Genomic DNA, 22,902 nt, shown 5'->3' with positions numbered 1-22,902 from the left:
TCAGGGACTAGTGCACTACATGTAAATCAGGGACTACATGCACTACAGGTAAATCAGGGACTATATTCACTACAGGTAAATCAGGGACTAGTGCACTACAGGTAAATCAGGGACTACATGCACTACAGGTAAATCAGGGACTAGTGCACTACAGGTAAATCAGGGACTAATGCACTACAGGTAAATCAGGGACTACATGCACTACAGGTAAATCAGGAACTACATGCACTACAGGTAAATCAGGGACTAGTGCACTACAGGTAAATCAGGGACTATATTCACTACAGGTAAATCAGGGACTAGTGCACTACAGGTAAATCAGGGACTACGTGCACTACAGGTAAATCAGGGACTAGTGCACTACAGGTAAATCAGGGACTAGTGCACTACAGGTAAATCAGGGACTACATGCACTACAGGTAAATCAGGGACTAGTGCACTACAGGTAAATCAGGGACTAGTGCACTACAGGTAAATCAGGGACTACATGCACTACAGGTAAATCAGGGATTACATGCACTACAGGTAAATCAGGGACTACATGCACTACAGGTAAATCAGGGACTATATTCACTACAGGTAAATCAGGGACTACATGCACTACAGGTAAATCAGGGACTACATGCACTACAGGTAAATCAGGGACTAGTGCACTACAGGTAAATCAGGGACTAGTGCACTACAGGTAAATCAGGGACTAGTGCACTACAGGTAAATCAGGGACTACATGCACTACAGGTAAATCAGGGACTACATGCACTACAGGTAAATCAGGGACTACATGCACTACAGGTAAATCAGGGACTAGTGCACTACAGGTAAATCAGGGACTAGTGCACTACAGGTAAATCAGGGACTAGTGCACTACATGTAAATCAGGGACTACATGCACTACAGGTAAATCAGGGACTATATTCACTACAGGTAAATCAGGGACTAGTGCACTACAGGTAAATCAGGGACTACATGCACTACAGGTAAATCAGGGACTAGTGCACTACAGGTAAATCAGGGACTAATGCACTACAGGTAAATCAGGGACTACATGCACTACAGGTAAATCAGGAACTACATGCACTACAGGTAAATCAGGGACTAGTGCACTACAGGTAAATCAGGGACTATATTCACTACAGGTAAATCAGGGACTAGTGCACTACAGGTAAATCAGGGACTACGTGCACTACAGGTAAATCAGGGACTAGTGCACTACAGGTAAATCAGGGACTAGTGCACTACAGGTAAATCAGGGACTACATGCACTACAGGTAAATCAGGGACTAGTGCACTACAGGTAAATCAGGGACTACATGCACTACAGGTAAATCAGGGACTACATGCACTACAGGTAAATCAGGGACTAGTGCACTACAGGTAAATCAGGGACTACATGAACTACAGGTAAATCAGGGACTACATGCACTACAGGTAAATCAGGGACTACATGCACTACAGGTAAATCAGGGACTACATGCACTACAGGTAAATCAGGGACTACATGCACTACAGGTAAATCAGGGACTAGTGCACTACAGGTAAATCAGGGACTATATTCACTACAGGTAAATCAGGGACTACATGCACTACAGGTAAATCAGGGACTACATGCACTACAGGTAAATCAGGGACTACATGCACTACAGGTAAATCAGGGACTACATGCACTACAGGTAAATCAGGGACTAGTGCACTACAGGTAAATCAGGGACTACATGCACTACAGGTAAATCAGGGACTAGTGCACTACAGGTAAATCAGGGACTACATGCACTACAGGTAAATCAGGGACTACATGCACTACAGGTAAATCAGGGACTACATGCACTACAGGTAAATCAGGGACTACATGCACTACAGGTAAATCAGGGACTACATGCACTACAGGTAAATCAGGGACTAGTGCACTACAGGTAAATCAGGGACTATATTCACTACAGGTAAATCAGGGACTACATGCACTACAGGTAAATCAGGGACTACATGCACTACAGGTAAATCAGGGACTACATGCACTACAGGTAAATCAGGGACTACATGCACTACAGGTAAATCAGGGACTACATGCACTACAGGTAAATCAGGAACTACATGCCCTACAGGTAAATCAGGGACTACATGCACTACAGGTAAATCAGGGACTAGTGCACTACAGGTAAATCAGGGACTACATGCACTACAGGTAAATCAGGGACTACATGCACTACAGGTAAATCAGGGACTAGTGCACTACAGGTAAATCAGGGACTACATGCACTACAGGTAAATCAGGGACTAGTGCACTACAGGTAAATCAGGGACTAGTGCACTACAGGTAAATCAGGGACTACATACACTACAGGTAAATCAGGGACTAGTGCACTACAGGTAAATCAGGGACTACATGCACTACAGGTAAATCAGGGACTAGTGCACTACAGGTAAATCAGGGACTAGTGCACTACAGGTAAATCAGGGACTACATGCACTACAGGTAAATCAGGGACTAGTGCACTACAGGTAAATCAGGGACTACATGCACTACAGGTAAATCAGGGACTAGTGCACTACAGGTAAATCAGGGACTAGTGCACTACAGGTAAATCAGGGACTACATGCACTACAGGTAAATCAGGGACTAGTGCACTACAGGTAAATCAGGGACTAGTGCACTACAGGTAAATCAGGGACTACATTCACTACAGGTAAATCAGGGACTACATACACTACAGGTAAATCAGGGACTAGTGTCGACAAATTTGGCTGTGGATTAGCCATTTATTTAGATTTTTCTTAAATGAGCTTTATGAGATGGACTCTCTCATGTTTTGAGGGTGCAGGTGCACGTTCAGGTGCTGCTGCAGGTGCACGTTCAGGTGCTGTTGCAGGTGCACGTCCAGGTGCTGCAGGTGCACGTCCAGGTGCGTCTCCCCTGCAGGTGTAACAGGTGCTGATGTATTTGTGTCCTCCAGAGGATGGAGTCTGGACCTCGCTGAGCAACAACCTTTCCCCCCAGACGTCGGTCTCCGCCGTGGCCGAGGGCGGGAAGGCCGTGATGAGGATCAGCTACAACGCCTCCGACGAGCAGGTAATCGATAAACACCTCCGACGAGCAGGTAACTGATAAACGAGCAGGTAATCGATAAACGAGCAGGTTACTGATAAACACCTGACGAGCAGGTAACCGAATCCGGGGGGTTGGGTGGGGGCCCTGGTCCGGCGTGGAGACCAGAACTGTGTAATAACTGCCTTATATCTGTGTAATAATTGTCTTATAAACGTCTCTGCTGAACTGTCTTATAAACGTCTCTGCTGGTTTCCAGCTGCTGTCCGTCACCAGCAGAGCCGAGAGCTGCCAGCAGTTCATCGCCTACGCCTGCCGGATGTCCCGGCTGCTCAACGGTCCAGGTAACCTAGCAACCAATCACACCACCAGGTAACCTAGCAACCAATCACATCACCAGGTAACCTAGCAACCAATCACCAGGTAACCTAGCAACCAATCACATCACCAGGTAACCTAGCAACCAATCACACCACCAGGTAACCTAGCAACCAATCACCAGGTAACCTAGCAACCAATCACACCACCAGGTAACCTAGCAACCAATCACACCACCAGGTAACCTAGCAACCAATCACCAGGTAACCTAGCAACCAATCAGAGATCACTTCATCGGAGTTAAAGACTCCTGGAAAACATGGGACGTTTCTTACGTAACAATGGTCTTACAGGGACCGTCACTGACCCGGTTCTGACCCTGTTTCTGACCCGGTTCTGACCCTGTTTCTGACCCGGTTCTGACCCGTTTCCTCCCAGACGGCGTCCCCTTCACCTGGTGGGTCGGCCGGAACCACGAGAGACACTGGTACTGGGGCGGGTCCGGACCCGGGATCCAGAAATGTTCCTGTGGGATCCAGAACAACTGCAGCGACGCCCGGAGGCCGTGCAACTGTGACGCCGACCTGCGGTCCTGGTGAGTCCGGTTCTGGTCCTGGTCCTAGTGAGTCCTGGTGAGTCCTGGTCCTGGTACTGGTCCTGGTGAGTCCTGGTGAGTCCTGGTGAGTGTCGAAATGTTGAGAAAAAAATCGAAATGTTGAGAGAAAAGTCAAAATCCTGGTCCTGGTGAGTCCTGTTAAGGTGTTATGAGCAGCCAAACCTACAGGGGGCAGTGTAACGAGAAGATCATGCTAGCCAATCAGAATCCTGGAAAAAAACATCAACAAATGACACGAGTAAGGGGGGGCCCGGCACAGGTCCTCCAAGTGAGGGCCGCGGCCATTGCCAGCTGGCGCTCCAACCCGGAGTCTGTGAGGGAGGGGCTGCTGATAAGAGGGGGGGGGGCAGGAAGGCGTTGAATATGGGGAGAGGGGGGGGTGTCAGTGTGTGTGTGAGAGTCTGTGACGCGATAAGTCCGAGAACCTTCGCCCAGAGTGCAGACAGTTCTGGGAGGGGGATCCTCAGGTGTTTGTGGGAGAGGGGGAGGGTTGAGTTGGGTGCAGAGCGTCATGTTTACTTTCCTCCAGGGAGATTGTGACGAAGTGGCCTGCCAAGCCGCTCCGTCAAGGCCAAATCAAATCAACAATTTGCAGGCAGCTCAGTAATTTTCCGTCTGCCTTTCAGTCTTCTGGTTCTTCAATAAACTCTAATCAGACGAATTTGTGATCAATCAATTCCGGCCAAGCTGAGCTCCCAGCTTCTCCATGTTGTTATCCATCTTGCCAATGAGCTCAAAGACCCCCGCCAGCCTGCGGTTCTGCTCGAGAATCGCATCCAGCTTACGGGCCTGCTCCCCCAGCGTAAAAGTCAGAGCGCTGATCGCTTTGCTTGATCCATCTGCCACGTCCGGCAGCCTGGAAAAGTGGCTGAAGGAGGCCGCCGACGACTTACGCATTTGTCGATACATCAGGAAACCCCCACCTCCGATCAAGGAGATAATCAGGAGAAATCCTGCGATCATAAATCCAAATATGTAGGCATCTTCTGCATCCTCGATTGACAATATTGCCAAACACAACGGCTTCCACGCCTTGTACGCGTCCATTTTGTATCCAGCAAAGAATGTCCCATCAGGGCAAGAGGGCTCCCTTACCCCCAGTCTTCTTGTTGCAAAGATTTGGTCAGTGTATGTGAGGGGAACTGATAATGAGGGAAACCAGGTGTGGAGCTGGGTGGGGAAGCACATGTGAAGGGAATGAGTGGATTTCTGGCTGATGAGGGTGGCAGGATCTGGAATGACAGGAGAGTGTTAAACAGTAAAAAAAAAACTATATTACACTGTGAAACTGTGACGAGAGTCTTTCATTTGGAGTGACAGAGAAGTGGAGTTACTTTTAAGTGCGACGTTAGAATATAAAACAGGTAAAATACAAGAAAATATTGACGGTTACAAACTAATTGTAACCACAGGTGTCACTCATGACGCTGGTGACGTTTCTGTCTCATAATGTGACGTTCTGAAGAATAAATGTCAGTTTCTCTCCGTTTACAAGCAAACGTGAAGACGGAGGTTTTAAAAATCTACACTTTGGCCGGAGTTTTCAGAAATGATGGTTTTTGGAGACTTTGAGCTTCGTTTTCCTGTAAACGAACGAACAAAACACCAAAACCTGTTCTGGTTTCAGGAGGACGGGGGTCTGCTGGTCTACAGAGACCAACAGTTCTCTGTTCTGGTTCCAGGAGGACGGGGGTCTGCTGGTCTACAAAGACCAACAGTTCTCTGTTGTGGTTTCAGGAGGACAGGGGTCTGCTGGTCTACAGAGACCAACAGTTCTCTGTTGTGGTTCCAGGAGGACGGGGGTCTGCTGGTCTACAGAGACCAACAGTTCTCTGTTCTGGTTCCAGGAGGACGGGGGTCTGCTGGTCTACAGAGACCAACAGTTCTCTGTTCTGGTTCTGGGAGGACGGGGGTCTGCTGGTCTACAGAGACCAACAGTTCTCTGTTCTGGTTCCAGGAAGGAGGACGGGGGTCTGCTGGTCTACAGAGACCAACAGTTCTCTGTTGTGGTTTCAGGAGGACGGGGGTCTGCTGGTCTACAGAGACCAACAGTTCTCTGTTCTGGTTTCAGGAAGGAGGACGGGGGTCTGCTGGTCTACAGAGACCAACAGTTCTCTGTTCTGGTTCCAGGAGGACGGGGGTCTGCTGGTCTACAGAGACCAACAGTTCTCTGTGGTTCCAGGAGGACGGGGGTCTGCTGGTCTACAGAGAGCAACAGTTCTCTGTGGTTCCAGGAGGACGGGGGTCTGCTGGTCTACAGAGACCAACAGTTCTCTGTTGTGGTTTCAGGAAGGAGGACGGGGGTCTGCTGGTCTACAGAGACCAACAGTTCTCTGTTCTGGTTCCAGGAGGACGGGGGTCTGCTGGTCTACAGAGACCAACAGTTCTCTGTTCTGGTTCCAGGAGGACGGGGGTCTGCTGGTCTACAGAGACCAACAGTTCTCTGTGGTTTCAGGAGGACGGGGGTCTGCTGGTCTACAGAGACCAACAGTTCTCTGTTGTGGTTTCAGGAAGGAGGACGGGGGTCTGCTGGTCTACAGAGACCACCTCCCGGTCCACCAGGTGGTGGTGGGGGACACCAGCCGATCCGGGTCGGAGGCCAAGCTGACGGTGGGACCTCTGCGTTGCCGTGGCGACCGTGAGTTCTGCTGCTCCTCGTCCTCCAGGTGTTGGAGAAGCTTTTATTCTGAAGGGAAGATGTGTTTCCTGCAGGAAGTTACTGGAACGCTGCCTCCTTCAGCAGCCCGGCCGCATCGCTGCACTTCCTGTTCCAGCGGGGCGACACCGGAGACGACACCGGCACGGATACCAGTACCAGTACCGGCACCGGTACCGGTACCAGCACCGGCACCGGTACCGGTACCAGTACCGGCACCGACACCACCACCGACATCTCCTTCTACTTCAAAACCTCATCCACCCACGGAGTTTTCCTGGAGATCCTGGGAACGTCCAGCTTCCTGCTCATCGAGCTGCGAGGTGAGAGGAGGCTAGTTTAGGTTAGGTTAGGTTAGTTAGTTAGTTAGTTAGTTAGTTAGTTAGTTAGTTAGTTAGTTAGTTAGTTAGTTAGTTAGTTAGTTAGTTAGTTAGTTAGTTAGTTAGTTAGTTTAGAGGAGGCTAGCTACAGTTAGACACAAACAGTCGTAATATTACGAGAATAAAGTCGTAATTTACGAGAGTAAAGTCGTAATACTAAGCGAATCAATATCGGATTGAATCAAATTGTGATAATCAATCTTAATGGAATCAAGTCGATATCGGATCGAATCGAATCAAATTGTGATAATTGATTCTGAATCTTATGAATCGATATTGAATCAAATTGAATCGATATCTAATCGAATCGCTATCTAATCGGATCAAATTGTGATAATCGATTCTGAATCTTAAGAATCGGAGTCGAATCGATTCTTGACATTTGAATGGATCCCGTGCCCTGTCGGCCGCCAGATCTTTCCGGTCCAGAACCCTGAAACTGACTGTGATTTTCCCAGGAGGCTCGGCGGTCGTGTTGTCCTTCGACGTGGGCGGCGGCCGCGTCGAGCTAATCGCCCGATCGCCGCGGCCCCTGAACGACGACCAATGGCATCGCGTGGAGGTGGAGAGGAACGTGAAGGAGGCGGTGCTTCAGCTGGACGGCCAATACCGGGACGCCAGGCCGGCGCCGCCGCAGGGACTCAAACCGGACGTCTACACCGACATCTACGCCGGTGAGTCTTTAAACCGGACGTCTACACCGACGTCTACGCCGGTGAGTCTTTAAACCGGACGTCTACACCGACGTCTACGCCGGTGAGTCTTTAAACCGGACGTCTACACCGACGTCTACGCCGGTGAGTCTTTAAACCGGACGTCTACACCGACGTCTACGCCGGTGAGTCTTTAAACCGGACGTCTACACCGACGTCTACGCCGGTGAGTCTTTAAACCGGACGTCTACACCGGTGAGTGTTTAAATTGGACATCTACACCGGTGAGTCTTTAAATTGGACGTCTACACGGACGTCTATGCCGGTGAGTCTTTAAACCGGACGACGAGGCTCTTAGATTAAAATGTTTTGATCGATGGTGTGTAAGATTTAACTTAACTAAACTGAAGCAAAGTGAGAAGTCCAAGTAGGGAAAAGTGAAACCTGGCATAAAAAGTTTATGCCTGATAATGGGACAAACCAGTATGAGCTGTGGCGTTCCCCAGGGATCCATTCTGGGACAAATATAATTTCCCAAATATATGGAAATAAGTCAAACACATTTATACATTTGACTTCAAAGATAACTACAGTATTGGTCCGAATATAAGACGACCCTCTTTTTAAAGACTCAAGTTTGGAAAAATACTTTTTGAACACCAAATTCAATTTTTATACAGAATATAATGACAGTACATCCGAAACAAATGATTATAACAATATATTGGAGAGAAAAAGCCTGTTATTTTGCCTCATTAAACCATCATGTTGAAGTTTGCATCATAACTTCTCCTCAGCTGTCGGTTCACCTGCCGAACTTCCACACACTTTTCTCCAGATTGGAGGAACTACGTTTCTACATTTTCTGTTATCTCTTCTCTCATTTTCTTCTCTTTTCTTTCTTACCACTATTTTTTTTAATTTTTCTTCTTGGTGACAGGTGTTGGTTTTGTCCTGGGGAGTTAAGTTCAGCATTTACAGATATCTGGCTCCATCTAGTGGTGTGATGGTGTAATGTCTAGACCTGAATGGAAGACGACGCCCACTTTTTCAGTCTGATTTCAATGCAGAAACACTGTCTTATATTCGGGCCGATACGGAACTTCAAAATCCGTCCAAAACCTTCCCAGGACTCCAAGATCCAGGTCCTGGGGTGGCCCTCCCAGACCTGAGATCTAATTCCTGTCTCCAAGTTCGTCCATTCTCAGAAACCGTCCATGGAAGAATCGGCTGAGGTCCATCAGAAACCCCTCGGGTTGGACTACCCGAGTGCCCTTGGGCAGAACCCCGTATCATCATAGGGATAAACGGGAGGGTTTGATCCTAAAGGGAATCCTAAAGGGATCTTTTTTGAACCAAATTAACTTTAGTTCAATTAAATCTGCCAATCTGTTGAGTAAAGCGTTTCTTCCTCGAAACTCACCAGTGTCTCCTGTAAAGGATTTACATTTAGCTCTTTTAAATATCCGGTCTCTGGTTGGCAAATCTTTCTTAATCAATGATTTTATTAACGAGCACAACCTTGATTTTATGTTTTTAACTGAAACTTGGTTAAGTCAGGATAATAGTGCAGCAGTTCTTATTGAGTCAACACCCCAGAATTTTAGTTTCTTTAGTGAAGAAAGAATACATAGGAGAGGAGGTGGAGTTGCCACTCTGTTCAAGGACAGCTTCCAATGCAAGAAAATGTCTTATGGTCAATTTGATTCCTTTGAATATGTTGCCATTCAGTTAAAATCCCCCCCCAATTAGAATTGTAGAATTGATAACTGTATTTCTAATGTAAGGGTTTTTTCTTTCTTTTGTTTTTATTGCTTAATGTTTTTTACCTAGCTCAGTTTTGTTTTTTAATGTTGTGTTTTGTTGATATGTATGGCCTTGATGTCTCGTATGTCTGGGGACGAGTGGTGGAGATTAGCCTCTGGCTCCAACCATGTATATTTACACACGTGTTCATTAGTATGTACGGTCCCTGCATTTGGTCAATTGGTTTCATTTCATTTCATTTGTGTTCCAGGAGCGTCCGGCGGCCAGCGGGGTTTCCAGCGGGGTTTCCAGCGGGGTTTCCTGGGCTGCCTGCGGGCCCTGAGGGTCAACGGGGCCGTCCTGGACCTGGAGGGGAAGGCCGGGGAGACGAAGGCCGGCTCGAGTCCGGGCGTGAACCCGGGCTGCCGCGGCCACTGCTCCGGCTACGGGCGGCTCTGCAGGAACGGAGGGAAGTGCGTGGAGAAGTACGACGGATTCTCCTGTGACTGCTCCGACACGGCGTACGACGGGCCCTCCTGCTCCGACGGTACTGAACCGGATTAGACCAGGGGTCTTCAACCGCCCCTAGAACCGGATTAGACCAGGGGTCTTCAGCCGCCCCTAGAACCGGATCCATCAGATCAGCAATCGGCAACCCAACATGTTTTAGAGCCATATTGGACCAAAAACACAAAAAACGAATATCTGTGGAGCCGCAAAACATGAGAAGTCTTGTATCAGATTAGAATGAAGAAACACATGCTGCATGTTTCTATATTAGTTAGAACTGGGAACTCGGCTGCTAATGTAGCTGCTAATGTGGCTGCTAATGTAGCTGCTAATGTAGCTGCTAATGTAGCTGCTAATGTAGCTGCTAATGTCTTTCTACATGACTCTTTTTGTTATTGGACAACTTCTCGCTGCAGAGCAAACATTCAGGAGATAAATGTAAATGATTCGCTCCAAGAAACGTTGAATCCTCTTTTCTCCTCAGTTATTTTTCTCTTTTTCCCTTTGGAAACAATAATCCCTTTGGCCGGTTTGTTTCCAGCGGCCTCCTGCCTGGCGCCCCCTGCTGGTAGAAACGCACAATTTAAATGACATATTTTGGTCATGTAACGTGACTAAGCATAAATTACATAGAAACACCAGCAAAAATATAAGAAAAATGAAATGAATAAAGATTGGTTTTTATATATTTTAAGGATTTAAAGTAATTAAACCTTCATATTGTTTAGTTTTTATATATTTTAAAGATTTGGGTTTTTTTTATGTTTTAATTTTTTTTTTAATTGTAGTTTTCAATTTTTTTAATACGTGAATTATTCAAGTTTAATCCACTTTTTTTGTAAATTTTTCCTTTAATCAGAATTTAAATGACATATTTGGGTCAACGTGTAACAAACATGACTCAGCATATTCTACATAGAAGGTTGAACATTTCTTAATTTCTGATGGGAGCAAAGTGGCGCCCGTGATGGCATGCCGCCCGCCTCGCTCCTGCGCTGTCATGTCTTTTTTCCTGCTCCTGCTGCTTTTTGCCTTCCGATTTGTTTCTGCTCTGCTGGCATATGATCGCCAAACCCTCCTCGACCTCAGGGCTTGGTCAGATTCCCTGCTGTTACCTGATCATCCACTCTTCTATCAGCAAACACCATTGCTGGCGGACATCCCCGATCACCTGCGCCGACTGCCTGCTGTCTCTCCCCGGAGGGATCGCGGTCGGGGCCCCCGTTCCTGCTCCGACCACCGACGCTGGCTGTCATGCCCTCTCCCCCGGAGAAAGCGCTCGAGAAGGCGGGGGAGACGTGCCGGTGTGATAGTCCGACTCAAAGCTCACCTGAGAGCGTCCTCCTCCTCGGCTGAGTTCCGCTGCGGATCTTCTCCTCCTGCCCGGTTCATCTGCAGCCGCTGGATCCGCCCTGTCTTTCCGGAGCCAGCGCCGCTGATTACCCCGGTAAATGGACCTGCTACCCTGGCGCAGCTTAAGGCAGGAGCATCTCGGAGAAAGTATGCCTGCTTCCAGCCTCCCGATGCTGGATCCATCTCGCTCACCTGGTCCTCCGCTCTTCCGGTCGCGTCACTGACACGTCATCAGAGCGCCAACACCGCGGTAAGGAATATTGCCGGGAACATCGCGAGACTGAGCCATACTGTGTGTGGTGGGCGGAGAGGTGTGGATCCCAGCCTGCTCTGTCCCATCCAGAGATCCACTGGTCAAATCCACTTCAAGACTGAACTTTTTAATGCCCAGTCTCTATCAAATAAATCAAGCCTGGTCCACGATCACATCCTTGACAAAAATATTGACCTGATGTGCCTCACGGAGTCCTGGCACCAACCTGAGGTCTTTTCCTCATTAAATGAAGCCTGCCCCCCTGGATACAGTTACCTGCAGAGAGCTCGCTGCACTGGCCGAGGTGGTGGCCTGGCGGTTATCTACCGCAATACTCTCAAGCTGTCCCCTCTGTCTCTACCTGAAGTGTCCTCATTTGAATATCTGGCCTTCAAATCAAAACCTCCATCCAAGATCAATGCTGTATTAATTTACCGGCCGCCCAAACCACACCCATCCTTCATCACGGAGATTCATGACCTTCTCACCTCCTTCTGCTCTCTATCCTCCAATAACATTATACTGGGTGACATGAACATTCATGTTGATAACCCCTCCTCCCCCCTGGCAGCTGATTTCCTTCATGTGTTGGACTGTCTCAACCTCACACAGCATGTTGATGCACCCACTCACACCAGGGGGCGCACCTTAGACCTGGTCATCTCAGACTCCCCCTCCATCAATAATCTGGCAGTATATGACCTGGGTGTCTCTGATCACAGCATTATTTCAATGGACATTTCCTGCTCATCCCACCTCCCTCAGCCTAAACGCGATATTCATTTTCGCAATTTAAAAAACATCAACCCTGCCATTTTGCATTCTGACCTCCAAATGCTGGCCTCACTTAACTTTCCCTCAGTTATGGAATCGGTTGAACACTACAACCATTCTCTTCGCCACCTCCTGGATGTACATGCCCCTCTCAAAACAAGGACTGTGTCTTTCTCCCGCACTGCCCCCTGGTTCACCAATGAACTGCGCAGGATGAAAGCTGCTGGCCCGGCCATTGAAAGGCGAGTCAAATCATCCGGCCTGGTGGTACACAAGCTGGCCTACAAAGACCATCAGAAGGCCTACGCAGCAGCCCTTAAAGAAGCCCGGTCCACCTATTATTCAAACATCATCAACAGCAGTCCAGGAAATTCAAAACAACTTTTTTCCACCATAAATCTTCTCCTAAACTCCAAAAACCAAACCCAGACAGAGTCCACAGCCGAACACTGCAACAGATTTCTTTCATTTTTCAAGGACAAGATCAACTCCATCCGGTCCCAGCTCGCAGGCTCCTCAGCACCATTTCTGCCACCTGCCTGCCCTCTACCTGCACCCTTCAGCACCTTTGTTCCTGTCACACAGCCCGAAGTTGAGAGTCTCATCAAAACAATGAAACCCTCCACTTCCACTTTGGATCCCATTCCTACAGCACTCATCAAATCCAACCTGTCTGTTATAAGCCCTCTCATCACACAAATAATAAACCACTCGTTAAACTCCGGTCATGTCCCGCCGTCACTCAAGACTGCCATTATCAAGCCCCTTCTGAAAAAACCCAGCCTCGACCCAGAATGTCTTTCCAACTACCGGCCCATTTCCCATCTTCCATTTCTGTCCAAGGTGCTTGAAAAAGCTGTTGCCACACAATTACAGGAACATCTTCAACACCATTAACTATTTGAAACTTTCCAATCTGGTTTCCGTACTGCCCATAGTACAGAGACAGCATTATTGAGGGTAACCAATGACCTTCTCATCTCCGCCGACTCTGGATCTCCCTCCCTGCTCATCCTCCTCGACCTTTCAGCAGCCTTTGATACTGTTGACCACCACATCCTCCTAAACCGTCTGCACACCGACGTTGGTCTCCATCACTCCACACTGGACTGGTTCACCTCCTACCTTGGTAACAGGACAGAGTATGTCAGCTTGGGATCTTCCAAGTCCCAAACAGCCCCTGTTACGTGTGGTGTCCCCCAAGGATCTGTCCTAGGGCCTCTCCTTTTCATCTTGTACATGCTGCCCCTGGGTCGTGTCATCAGCCGGCACGGAGTCTCGTTTCACTGCTATGCCGATGACACTCAGCTGTACCTCCGGACTGACCCCAACCTACGTTCCACCCCAGTCCCCTCATCTTCACCTACTCAAGCCCTCTCTAACTGCCTGGAGGAGATTAGGGCGTGGATGAGTCACAACTTCCTCCAACTCAACAGTTCCAAAACCGAAGCCATACAAATATGCCCCCCTCACCAGGTCCAGTCATCACCCATAACCACCATCTCCTTCTCCGGTCAAGACATCCCCCTCTCCACCTCTGTTACAAACCTCGGTGTGAAGCTGGACCCACAACTCACCTTCATAAACCACATCAAACATCTGTACCAAACTTGCTTCTTCCACATAAAGAACCTATCCAAACTCCGCCCCTTCCTCACTTTCCCCGATGCAGAGAACTCGTCCACGCTCTAATCTCCTCCAGGCTCGACTACTGCAACAGCCTGCTCATCGGTATCCCCAACAAACACCTTCAGAAACTCCAACTCATTCAGAACTGTGCCGCCCGAACTCTGATGAGAACCTGCAAATACGACCATATCACCCCTATTCTCCAGAAACTCCACTGGCTTCCCATAACCGCAAGAATCCAATTCAAGATCGCCCTCATCACCCACCTCTGCATCTACAGCACTGCCCCTCAATACCTCAAAGACCTCCTGACCCCTCACTCATCCACCCGGAACCTCCGCTCACAAAAGACCAACCTCCTCTATCAGCCCCGCACACGACTCAGCTCCATGGGAGACCGAGCTTTCTGCTCCGCTGCCCCACACATCTGGAACTCCCTCCCTGAACACCTCCGTCAACCCCAGTCTGTGGACACCTTCAAAAAGGGGCTTAAAACTTTCCTGTTCAGGAAGGCTTTCCCTGGTCTTTCTTAGATGTTTTTTACTATTTTTATGCTTTTTTTTACTTCTCGTCTTTTATGTGCCCTGACTTTCCCTTGTTTATGTAATGCACTTTGAGATTATACATGAAAAGTGCTCTACAAATAAAATGTATTATTATTATTATTATTATTAGAAACACCAGCAACAATATTAAAACAAAAAAATAAAATAGAAGAAGTAGAAACGCGTAACTACGAAGCAAATCTTCATTAACAGAAATGTAAAAAATGTAATATTTATTCTACACATTTTTACAGCATTGGAAAACGTTAAGAATGTTTGTGTCATGTTTTCCCACAGAAACCTGTAGGAAAACGCTAGGGCGGGGCTAGCGAGCCGCTAGGGCGGCGCTAGCGAGCCGCGGGTTGCCGACTCCACATTAGACGGTTTCTGGTTGAATGATTCGTTTTTAACTGATGATGTTCTGCTGTCTCCAGACGTCGGCGGCTACTTTGAGTCGGGAACGTTGGTGCGTTACGACTTCCTGCCGGAGGCGGGGCAATCGTCGGGGGGCGGAGCCAACCTGACCCGGGAGGAGCTAGCGTTTAGCTTCAGCAGCTACGACGCCCCCAGCGTCCTGGTCTACGTCAGCTCCAGAACCCGGGACTACATGGCCGTGGTGCTGCGACGCAACGGTGGGCCGGAACACATCCATATTAAATAAATACATACTTTGTACGTCATTCATTCATTAAATGCAATTCATTAATTAAATGTATAATTAATTAATTAATGAATTAATTAAATGTGTCATTAATTCATTAAATACTGAAATAATTAAATATATATTTTTACTTAAAATGAATTGTATTTTAATTAATGAATGACACATTTAATTAATTAATGATATATTTCATTCCCATTTTAATTAATTCATATATATTTATTTATGTAATTTTGGCACAAAAAATCCTCCATACTATGGAGGATATTTTTTTTTACATTTTTTTTAAATAATTAATTTAATGTGTCATTAATTAATTAAATGCTGAAATAATTAATTAAATACTGAAATAATTAAATATATATATTTTACTTAAAATGAATTGTATTTTAATTAATTAATGACATATTTAATTAATTAATGATATATTTCATTCCCATTTTAATTAATTCATGATGTATTTATTTATTTAATTTTGGCACTAAAAATCCTCCATAAACATCAAGTCTTACGATTCATGAATAAATGTACTGCATGATACAAGTGTTTGTGTGTTCAGGAACTCTGCAGATTACTGGATGATAGTAATATTTGTGTATTTGTACTTCAGGAACCCTCTAGATTACTGGATAATAGTAATATTTGTGTATTTGTACTTCAGGAACCCTCCAGATCCGCTACAGTCTCGGCGGGCTACAGGAACCGTTCACCATCGATGTTTCTCACCGTAATTTGGCCGACGGTCGTCCTCATTCTGTCAACGTTACCAGAAACAAGAGGGAGATCCGGCTGCAGGTACAAGTACACACCAGTACCATGAAGTAGTACCGGGTAGTACCATGAAATAGTACCATGAAGTAGTACCATGAAATAGTACCATGAAATAGTACCATGAAGTAGTACCATGAAGTAGTACCATGAAGTAGTACCATGAAGTAGTACCGGGTAGTAGTACCATGAAATAGTACCATGTAGTAGTACCATGAAATAGTACCATGAAGTAGTACCATGAAGTAGTACCATGAAGTAGTACCATGTAGTAGTACCATGAAATAGTACCATGTAGTAGTACCATGAAGTAGTACCATGAAGTAGTACCGGGTAGTACCATGAAGTAGTACCATGAAGTAGTACCCGGTAGTACCATGAAGTAGTACCATGAAGTAGTACCCGGTAGTACCATGAAGTAGTACCATGAAGTAGTACCGGGTAGTAGTACCAGGTAGTACCATTCTGTCAACGTCACCAGAACCTTCAGGGAGATTCGGCTGCAGGTGAAAGTACACGCTAGTACCATGTAGTAGTACCGGGTGAAAGTACACACTAGTACCATGACGTAGTACCAGGTGAAAGTACACACTAGTACCATGAAGTAGTACCGGGTAGTAGTACCATGAAGTAGTACCATGAAGTATTACCATGTAGTACCATTCTGTCAACGTCACCAGAAACAAGAGGGAGATTTGGCTGCAGGTGAAAGTACACACTAGGTTGTAGTACCATGTACCAGGTTGTAGTACCAGGTTGTAGTACCAGGTACCAGGTTGTAGTACCAGGTACCAGGTTGTAGTACCAGGTTGTAGTACCAGGTACCAGGTTGTAGTACCAGGTTGTAGTACCAGGTTGTAGTACCAGGTACCAGGTTGTAGTACCAGGTACCAGGTTGTAGTACCAGGTACCAGGTTGTAGTACCAGGTACCAGGTTGTAGTACCAGGTACCAGGTTGTAGTACCAGGTTGTAGTACCAGGTACCAGGTTGTAGTACCAGGTTGTAGTACCAGGTACCAGGTTGTAGTACCAGGTTGTAGTACCAGGTACCAGGTTGTAGTACCAGGTACCAGGTTATAGTACCAGGTTGTAGTACCAGGTACCAGGTTGTAGTACCAGGTACCAGGTTGTAGTACCAGGTACCAGGTTGTAGTACCAGGTTGTAGTACCAGGTACCAGGTTGTAGTACCAGGTTGTAGTACCAGGTACCAGGTTGTAGTACCAGGTACCAGGTTGTAGTACCAGGTTGTAGTACCAGGTTGTAGTACCAGGTACCAGGTTGTAGTACCAGGTTGTAGTACCAGGTTGTAGTACCAGGTTGTAGTACCAGGTACCAGGTTGTAGTACCAGGTACCAGGTTGTAGTACCAGGTTGTAGTACCAGGTACCAGGTTGTAGTACCAGGTACCAGGTTGTAGTACCAGGTTGTAGTACCAGGTACCAGGTTGTAGTACCAGGTTGTAGTACCAGGTTGTAGTACCAGGTTGTAGTACCAGGTACCAGGTTGTAGTACCAGGTACCAGGTTGTAGTACCAGGTACCAGGTTATAGTACCAGGTTGTAGTACCAGGTACCAGGTTGTAGTACCAGGTACCAGGTTGTAGTACCAGGTTGTAGTACCAGGTACCAGGTTGTAGTACCAGGTTGTAGTACCAGGTACCAGGTTGTAGTACCAGGTACCAGGTTGTAGTACCAGGTACCAGGTTATAGTACCAGGTTGTAGTACCAGGTTGTAGTACCAGGTTGTAGTACCAGGTACCAGGTTGTAGTACCAGGTACCAGGTTGTAGTACCAGGTACCAGGTTGTAGTACCAGGTACCAGGTTGTAGTACCAGGTACCAGGTTGTAGTACCAGGTACCAGGTTGTAGTACCAGGTACCAGGTTATAGTACCAGGTTGTAGTACCAGGTTGTAGTACCAGGTTGTAGTACCAGGTACCAGGTTGTAGTACCAGGTACCAGGTTGTAGTACCAGGTACCAGGTTGTAGTACCAGGTACCAGGTTGTAGTACCAGGTACCAGGTTGTAGTACCAGGTACCAGGTTGTAGTACCAGGTACCAGGTTGTAGTACCAGGTACCAGGTTGTAGTACTACCTCTCCCCTCTCCCCCCCAGATGGACCACTACCCCGTGTACTTGTACTTCCTCCCCGAGGAATCGGACGTCAACTTCAACCTGGTGAAGAGCCTCTTCCTGGGGAAGGTGTTCGGTACGTTAGCATGTTTTAGCATGTTTTCTACTCTCTGAACCGGTTCAGACCGGTCCAGCCTCTTCCTGGGGAAGGTGTTCGGTACGTAGCATGTTTTTTACTCTCTAAACCGGTCCAGACTGGTTCAGACCGGTCCAGCTTCTTCCTGGGGAAGGTGTTCGGTACGTTAGCATGTTTTAGCATGTTTTATACTCTCTGAACCGGTTCAGACCGGTCCAGCTTCTTCCTGGGGAAGGTGTTCGGTACGTTAGCATGTTTTCTACTCTCTGAACCGGTCCAGACTGGTTCAGACCGGTCCAGCTTCTTCCTGGGGAAGGTGTTCGGTACGTTAGCATGTTTTCTACTCTCTGAACCGGTCCAGACTGGTTCAGACCGGTCCAGCTTCTTCCTGGGGAAGGTGTTCGGTACGTTAGCATGTTTTAGCATGTTTTATACTCTCTGAACCGGTTCAGACCGGTCCAGCTTCTTCCTGGGGAAGGTGTTCGGTACGTTAGCATGTTTTTTACTCTCTGAACCGGTTCAGACCGGTCCAGCTTCTTCCTGGGGAAGGTGTTCGGTACGTTAGCATGTCTTCTACTCTCTAAACCGGTCCAGACTGGTTCAGACCGGTCCAGCTTCTTCCTGGGGAAGGTCTTCGGTACGTTAGCATGTTTTCTACTCTCTGGACCGGTCTGAACCGGTCTGAACCAGACCAGCATTTTCCTTGGGAAGGTCTTCGGTACATGTTTAGCATGTTTTCTACTCTGAACCGGTTCAGACCGGTCCAGACCGGTTCAGCAACTTCCTGGGGAAGGTCTTCAGTCAGTGCCGGGGGGGGTTTCTCCCCGGCAAATTTTTTGGGCATAATGCATTTAAATGCATCAATATGGTGCACTTTGGAAAGCTAGAATAACAATAATATGGAGTCTGCTGCCTTAACTTACCTTGGAAACATAGATATCCTCTCCGGAGCTTCTCTACCCGGCTAAAGTTATTCTCCGCTCCTCTGTTTGTGAGCACAGAGCATGCACAGCCTTCACCGCTGATTGGCTGTTTCCCGTGCCTGTCTCTGTGTGTAACCAATCAGACAGAGCTGTGGGCGGGACATTGCTGGACACAGTGCAGTGACTGCAGGCAGAGAGACGCGGCTGCATCAGCCCCAAAATAACGCAGTTATTTAAAAAGTTACACTTTTTTATATTATTATTGTTTTATATATACGAGAGGTGCCGGATCTGCCCAAATAAGTCCCGGAACACAGGGAGGCCAAAATCGAGAGGTGCCGGATCCTGTTCCGGCAGGATCCGGCACAAATTAACCCCTGTCTTCGGTACGTTAGCATGTTTTCTACTCTCTGGACCTGTTCAGACCGGTTCAGACCGGTTCAGACCGGTTCAGACTGGTTCAGACCGGTTCAGACCGGTTTAGACCGGTTCAGACCGGTTTAGACCGGTTCAGACCGGTTCAGACCGGTTCAGACCGGTTCAGACCGGTTCAGACCTGTTCAGACCGGTGCAGACCGGTTCAGACTGGTTCAGACCGGTTCAGACCGGTGCAGACCGGTTCAGACCGGTTCAGCATCTTCCTGGGGAAGGTCTTCAGTATGTTAGCATGTTTTCTATTCCACCTGAACCCTGAACCTTCTTTTTTCCTTTTTTTTCCTTTTTTTTCCTTTGACATTTTATAGATAGTTTATATTTTTGAAGAAAGATGGGAAAGATGAGTTAACAACAAACAACTGCCTAATGACCCAGAACATGGTGTTTGTTTTGTCCCTGAATACGTCTGTCCTTCTGTCCATGTCGTGTATATAGGAATCCTCTGAATTAAATCTGATATGTTATTATATTATATTATATTATATTATATTATATTATATTATATTATATTATATTATATTATATTATATTATATTATATTATATTATTAGTAATGTGTTGACAAAGTGATTTAAATGTCTAATGTTTGTAATTTATTCCTTTGATTTTCTCCAGAGACGGGTCAGATGGACCCGGTTCTGATCGACCGCTACAACTCCCCGGGCTTCGTGGGCTGCCTGTCCCGGGTCCAGTTCAACGGCGTGGCCCCCCTGAAGGCGGCGCTGCGCCCCGGCGGTGCCGGTGGCCCCGGTGGTACCGGTACCAGTGCTAGTACCGGTACCGGCCGGGCCACCACGCCCGTCAGCACCCACGGGATCCTGGTGCCGTCCAACTGCGGCGCCGCGGCGCCCCTGACCCTCGCCCCCCCGGGGGCCCAGAACCAGAACTACCCGCCCGACCCCTGGATCCTGGAGACCGGTGAGTGGCCCGGAACCAGAACCAGAACCAGAACCAGAACCTGAACCTGAACCTGAACCTGAACCTGAACCAGAACCAGAACCAGAACCAGAACCTGAACCTGAACCAGAACCTGAACCAGAACCAGAACCTGAACCTGAACCTGAACCAGAACCTGAACCAGAACCTGAACCTGAACCAGAACCTGAACCAGAACCAGAACCTGAACCTGAACCAGAACCAGAACCTGAACCAGAACCTGAACCTGAACCTGAACCTGAACCAGAACCAGAACCAGAACCTGACCCGGAACCTGAACCAGAACCAGAACCTGAACCTGAACCAGAACCTGACCCGGAACCTGAACCTGAACCTGAACCAGAACCTGAACCTGAACCTGACCTGGAACCTGAACCTGAAAGCTCCCAGTATCCAGACTTTAGGATCAATAATACAGGATTTTAAAATGTCAGAGATTATTTTAACAACGTGTTTCCAGAAAGCGTCAATAATGGGACAGTTCCAGAGTTCCAGAGTATGGAGGATTTTTAGTGCCAAAATTAAATAGATAAATACATCATTAATTAATTAAAATGGGAATTAAATATATCGTTCATTGATTAAATGTGTAAATTATGAATTAAAATACAATTCTTTTTTTTTTTTTTTTTAAAGATTTTTTTGGGCTCTAGTGGCCCTTTATTGAGATGCAGACTGGAAAGGGGTGAGAGAGAACAGGGAAGACACGCAGCAAAGGTGCGCGGGCTGGATTCGAACCGCTGCAGGAGGAGGACTGTAGCCTCAGTATATGGGCCGCCGCTTAACCCACTGCGCCACCGAGCAGCCCAAAATACAATTCATTTTAAGTAAAAATATATATTTAATTATTTCAGTATTTAATTAATTAAATACTGAAATTGGAGGCCTTAAAATACTCGAAAACTCACCACATTTTGCACATGCTTCCAGAGTCGCAAGAAATTACGTATTTTGTGGGCGACAGGTTTTTGGACGAGCCCCATAATATGGTTTGACTTACAGCAATGACCTTTATGTGTCTATTATATCTGACAAAGCTCTACAAAAAAGTATCTTGGACCCATGCTCTAAGTTACACAGGAAGTCCAGCATTTTGAACAGAAAATGTAATTTTTTATGAATTCTGGTCATTTCCAGGCCTCGTACTTTAACGAACTCCTCCTATAGATTTTATCGGTTTGGCTCACAACTTGGTTTGTACAATCTAGACACGTGGCCGACGCTAAATTGTGAGGAGAGAGGGGAGGGGTGCAGCTCCCGCGGGGGGACAAGGGCGGGCCGCCATCTTGGATGGGTATCCATTTATTTCTACTGAGGAATGTTTTACCCCCGACTATAATCATCCATAACTCCCCGAATTTTTCCCCGATTTTGACAAGGTTTAGTTTGTTATAAAGCGCAGAGATTTAGTTATGATATAGGACGCTGTCACACATTCAAAACACGTACATTTATGCTGAAAGACTTTGTATTATGCTCTTTAACAAAGACATATGGTATGACATTGATAAATGTATAAATTGATTAATTTTATAAAGAAACAAGTTTGATTGTTCATTTGATTGTATTTGAAGGAGAGAGGGGTGTGTTGTTGTATTTATTTATTTATATTTATTTATTTATTTTTCTTTCCTATTAATATTATTTATTTTATTTAATTATTGTTTTGAAAAGTTAAAAAAGGGCAAAATATTGATGTTTCTATTGTTATTGTAAATCTCTGGTGGAATATTCAGGATCGGTTGTAGCGCCACCTGTTGGCACCAGTAATTGTCATGTCTTCTAGTATGCATCTGTGCTCCAAGCGAGATGAGCGGATGTTAAATCAATACATTTGATATTTCATGGTTTGCATTAATGGGCTTGGAAAGATGGCTCAACAGCGCCCCCTAGAGAACTTTTGCCATAACTTTAGAAAGGTTTGACATAAAGACTTGTGGGTGGTGTCATGGGACTCGGTTTTGAGTCCTTGACCATAATTGGTGCGAATTAGCCCCGCCCCTTCTTCTGATTGATCGATATTTCATCGTTTTCTGCTATAACTTTTGAATGGTTTGACATAGGAAGTCGTGGGTGGTGTCATTTCTGATATGCTTATGGTGGCGGTGGCCATGAGTGCGAGGGCCCGTTCATCGCTGCTTGCAGCTTTAATTATTATTATTATTATTATTATTATTATTATTATTATTATTATTATTATTATTATTATTATTATAAATTATTATTATTATTATTATTATTATTATTATTATTATTATTATTAAAATAAAGTTTATTATTATTATTCTGCTACAGCTGGAGCCGTTTTCCCCTTCAAAGAGGAAAAGATCGGAGGAAACGGAGGAGACGGAAACTCTGCTGTTATCGGAGGTAAAAGATGGAGGGATGGAAAAACAAATGAATAGAGGGATGAAAGGATGATGGATGATGGATGATGGATGGATGGATGATGGATGGATGGATGGATGGATGGATGTGTGTCCAGATTCTGTGGGCGTGT

At 46.5% G+C, this 22,902-nt stretch overlaps 1 protein-coding gene across 1 annotated transcript in view; it reads left to right on the top strand.

The window, feature by feature from the left end:
- LOC133452292 (contactin-associated protein-like 2) overlaps nt 1-22,902 on the top strand; it is a 49,573-nt gene that overhangs the window by 23,970 nt on the left and 2,701 nt on the right. The window contains exons 13-24 of the mRNA XM_061731516.1: nt 2,949-3,064; nt 3,300-3,384; nt 3,797-3,953; nt 6,485-6,612; nt 6,687-6,953; nt 7,469-7,684; nt 9,681-9,956; nt 14,908-15,105; nt 15,796-15,929; nt 18,015-18,108; nt 20,082-20,384; nt 22,698-22,772. Coding sequence (XP_061587500.1) covers nt 2,949-3,064; nt 3,300-3,384; nt 3,797-3,953; nt 6,485-6,612; nt 6,687-6,953; nt 7,469-7,684; nt 9,681-9,956; nt 14,908-15,105; nt 15,796-15,929; nt 18,015-18,108; nt 20,082-20,384; nt 22,698-22,772 — 2,049 coding nt within the window. The remainder of the gene's footprint in view (nt 1-2,948; nt 3,065-3,299; nt 3,385-3,796; nt 3,954-6,484; nt 6,613-6,686; nt 6,954-7,468; nt 7,685-9,680; nt 9,957-14,907; nt 15,106-15,795; nt 15,930-18,014; nt 18,109-20,081; nt 20,385-22,697; nt 22,773-22,902) is intronic.

This window comes from Cololabis saira, chromosome 10, assembly GCF_033807715.1.
Source record: "Cololabis saira isolate AMF1-May2022 chromosome 10, fColSai1.1, whole genome shotgun sequence".
In the NCBI taxonomy this organism is placed as follows: domain Eukaryota; kingdom Metazoa; phylum Chordata; class Actinopteri; order Beloniformes; family Belonidae; genus Cololabis; species Cololabis saira.
The sequence above is the reverse complement of the archived record's forward strand: the minus strand, read 5'-3'. Positions and strand labels throughout refer to the sequence as shown.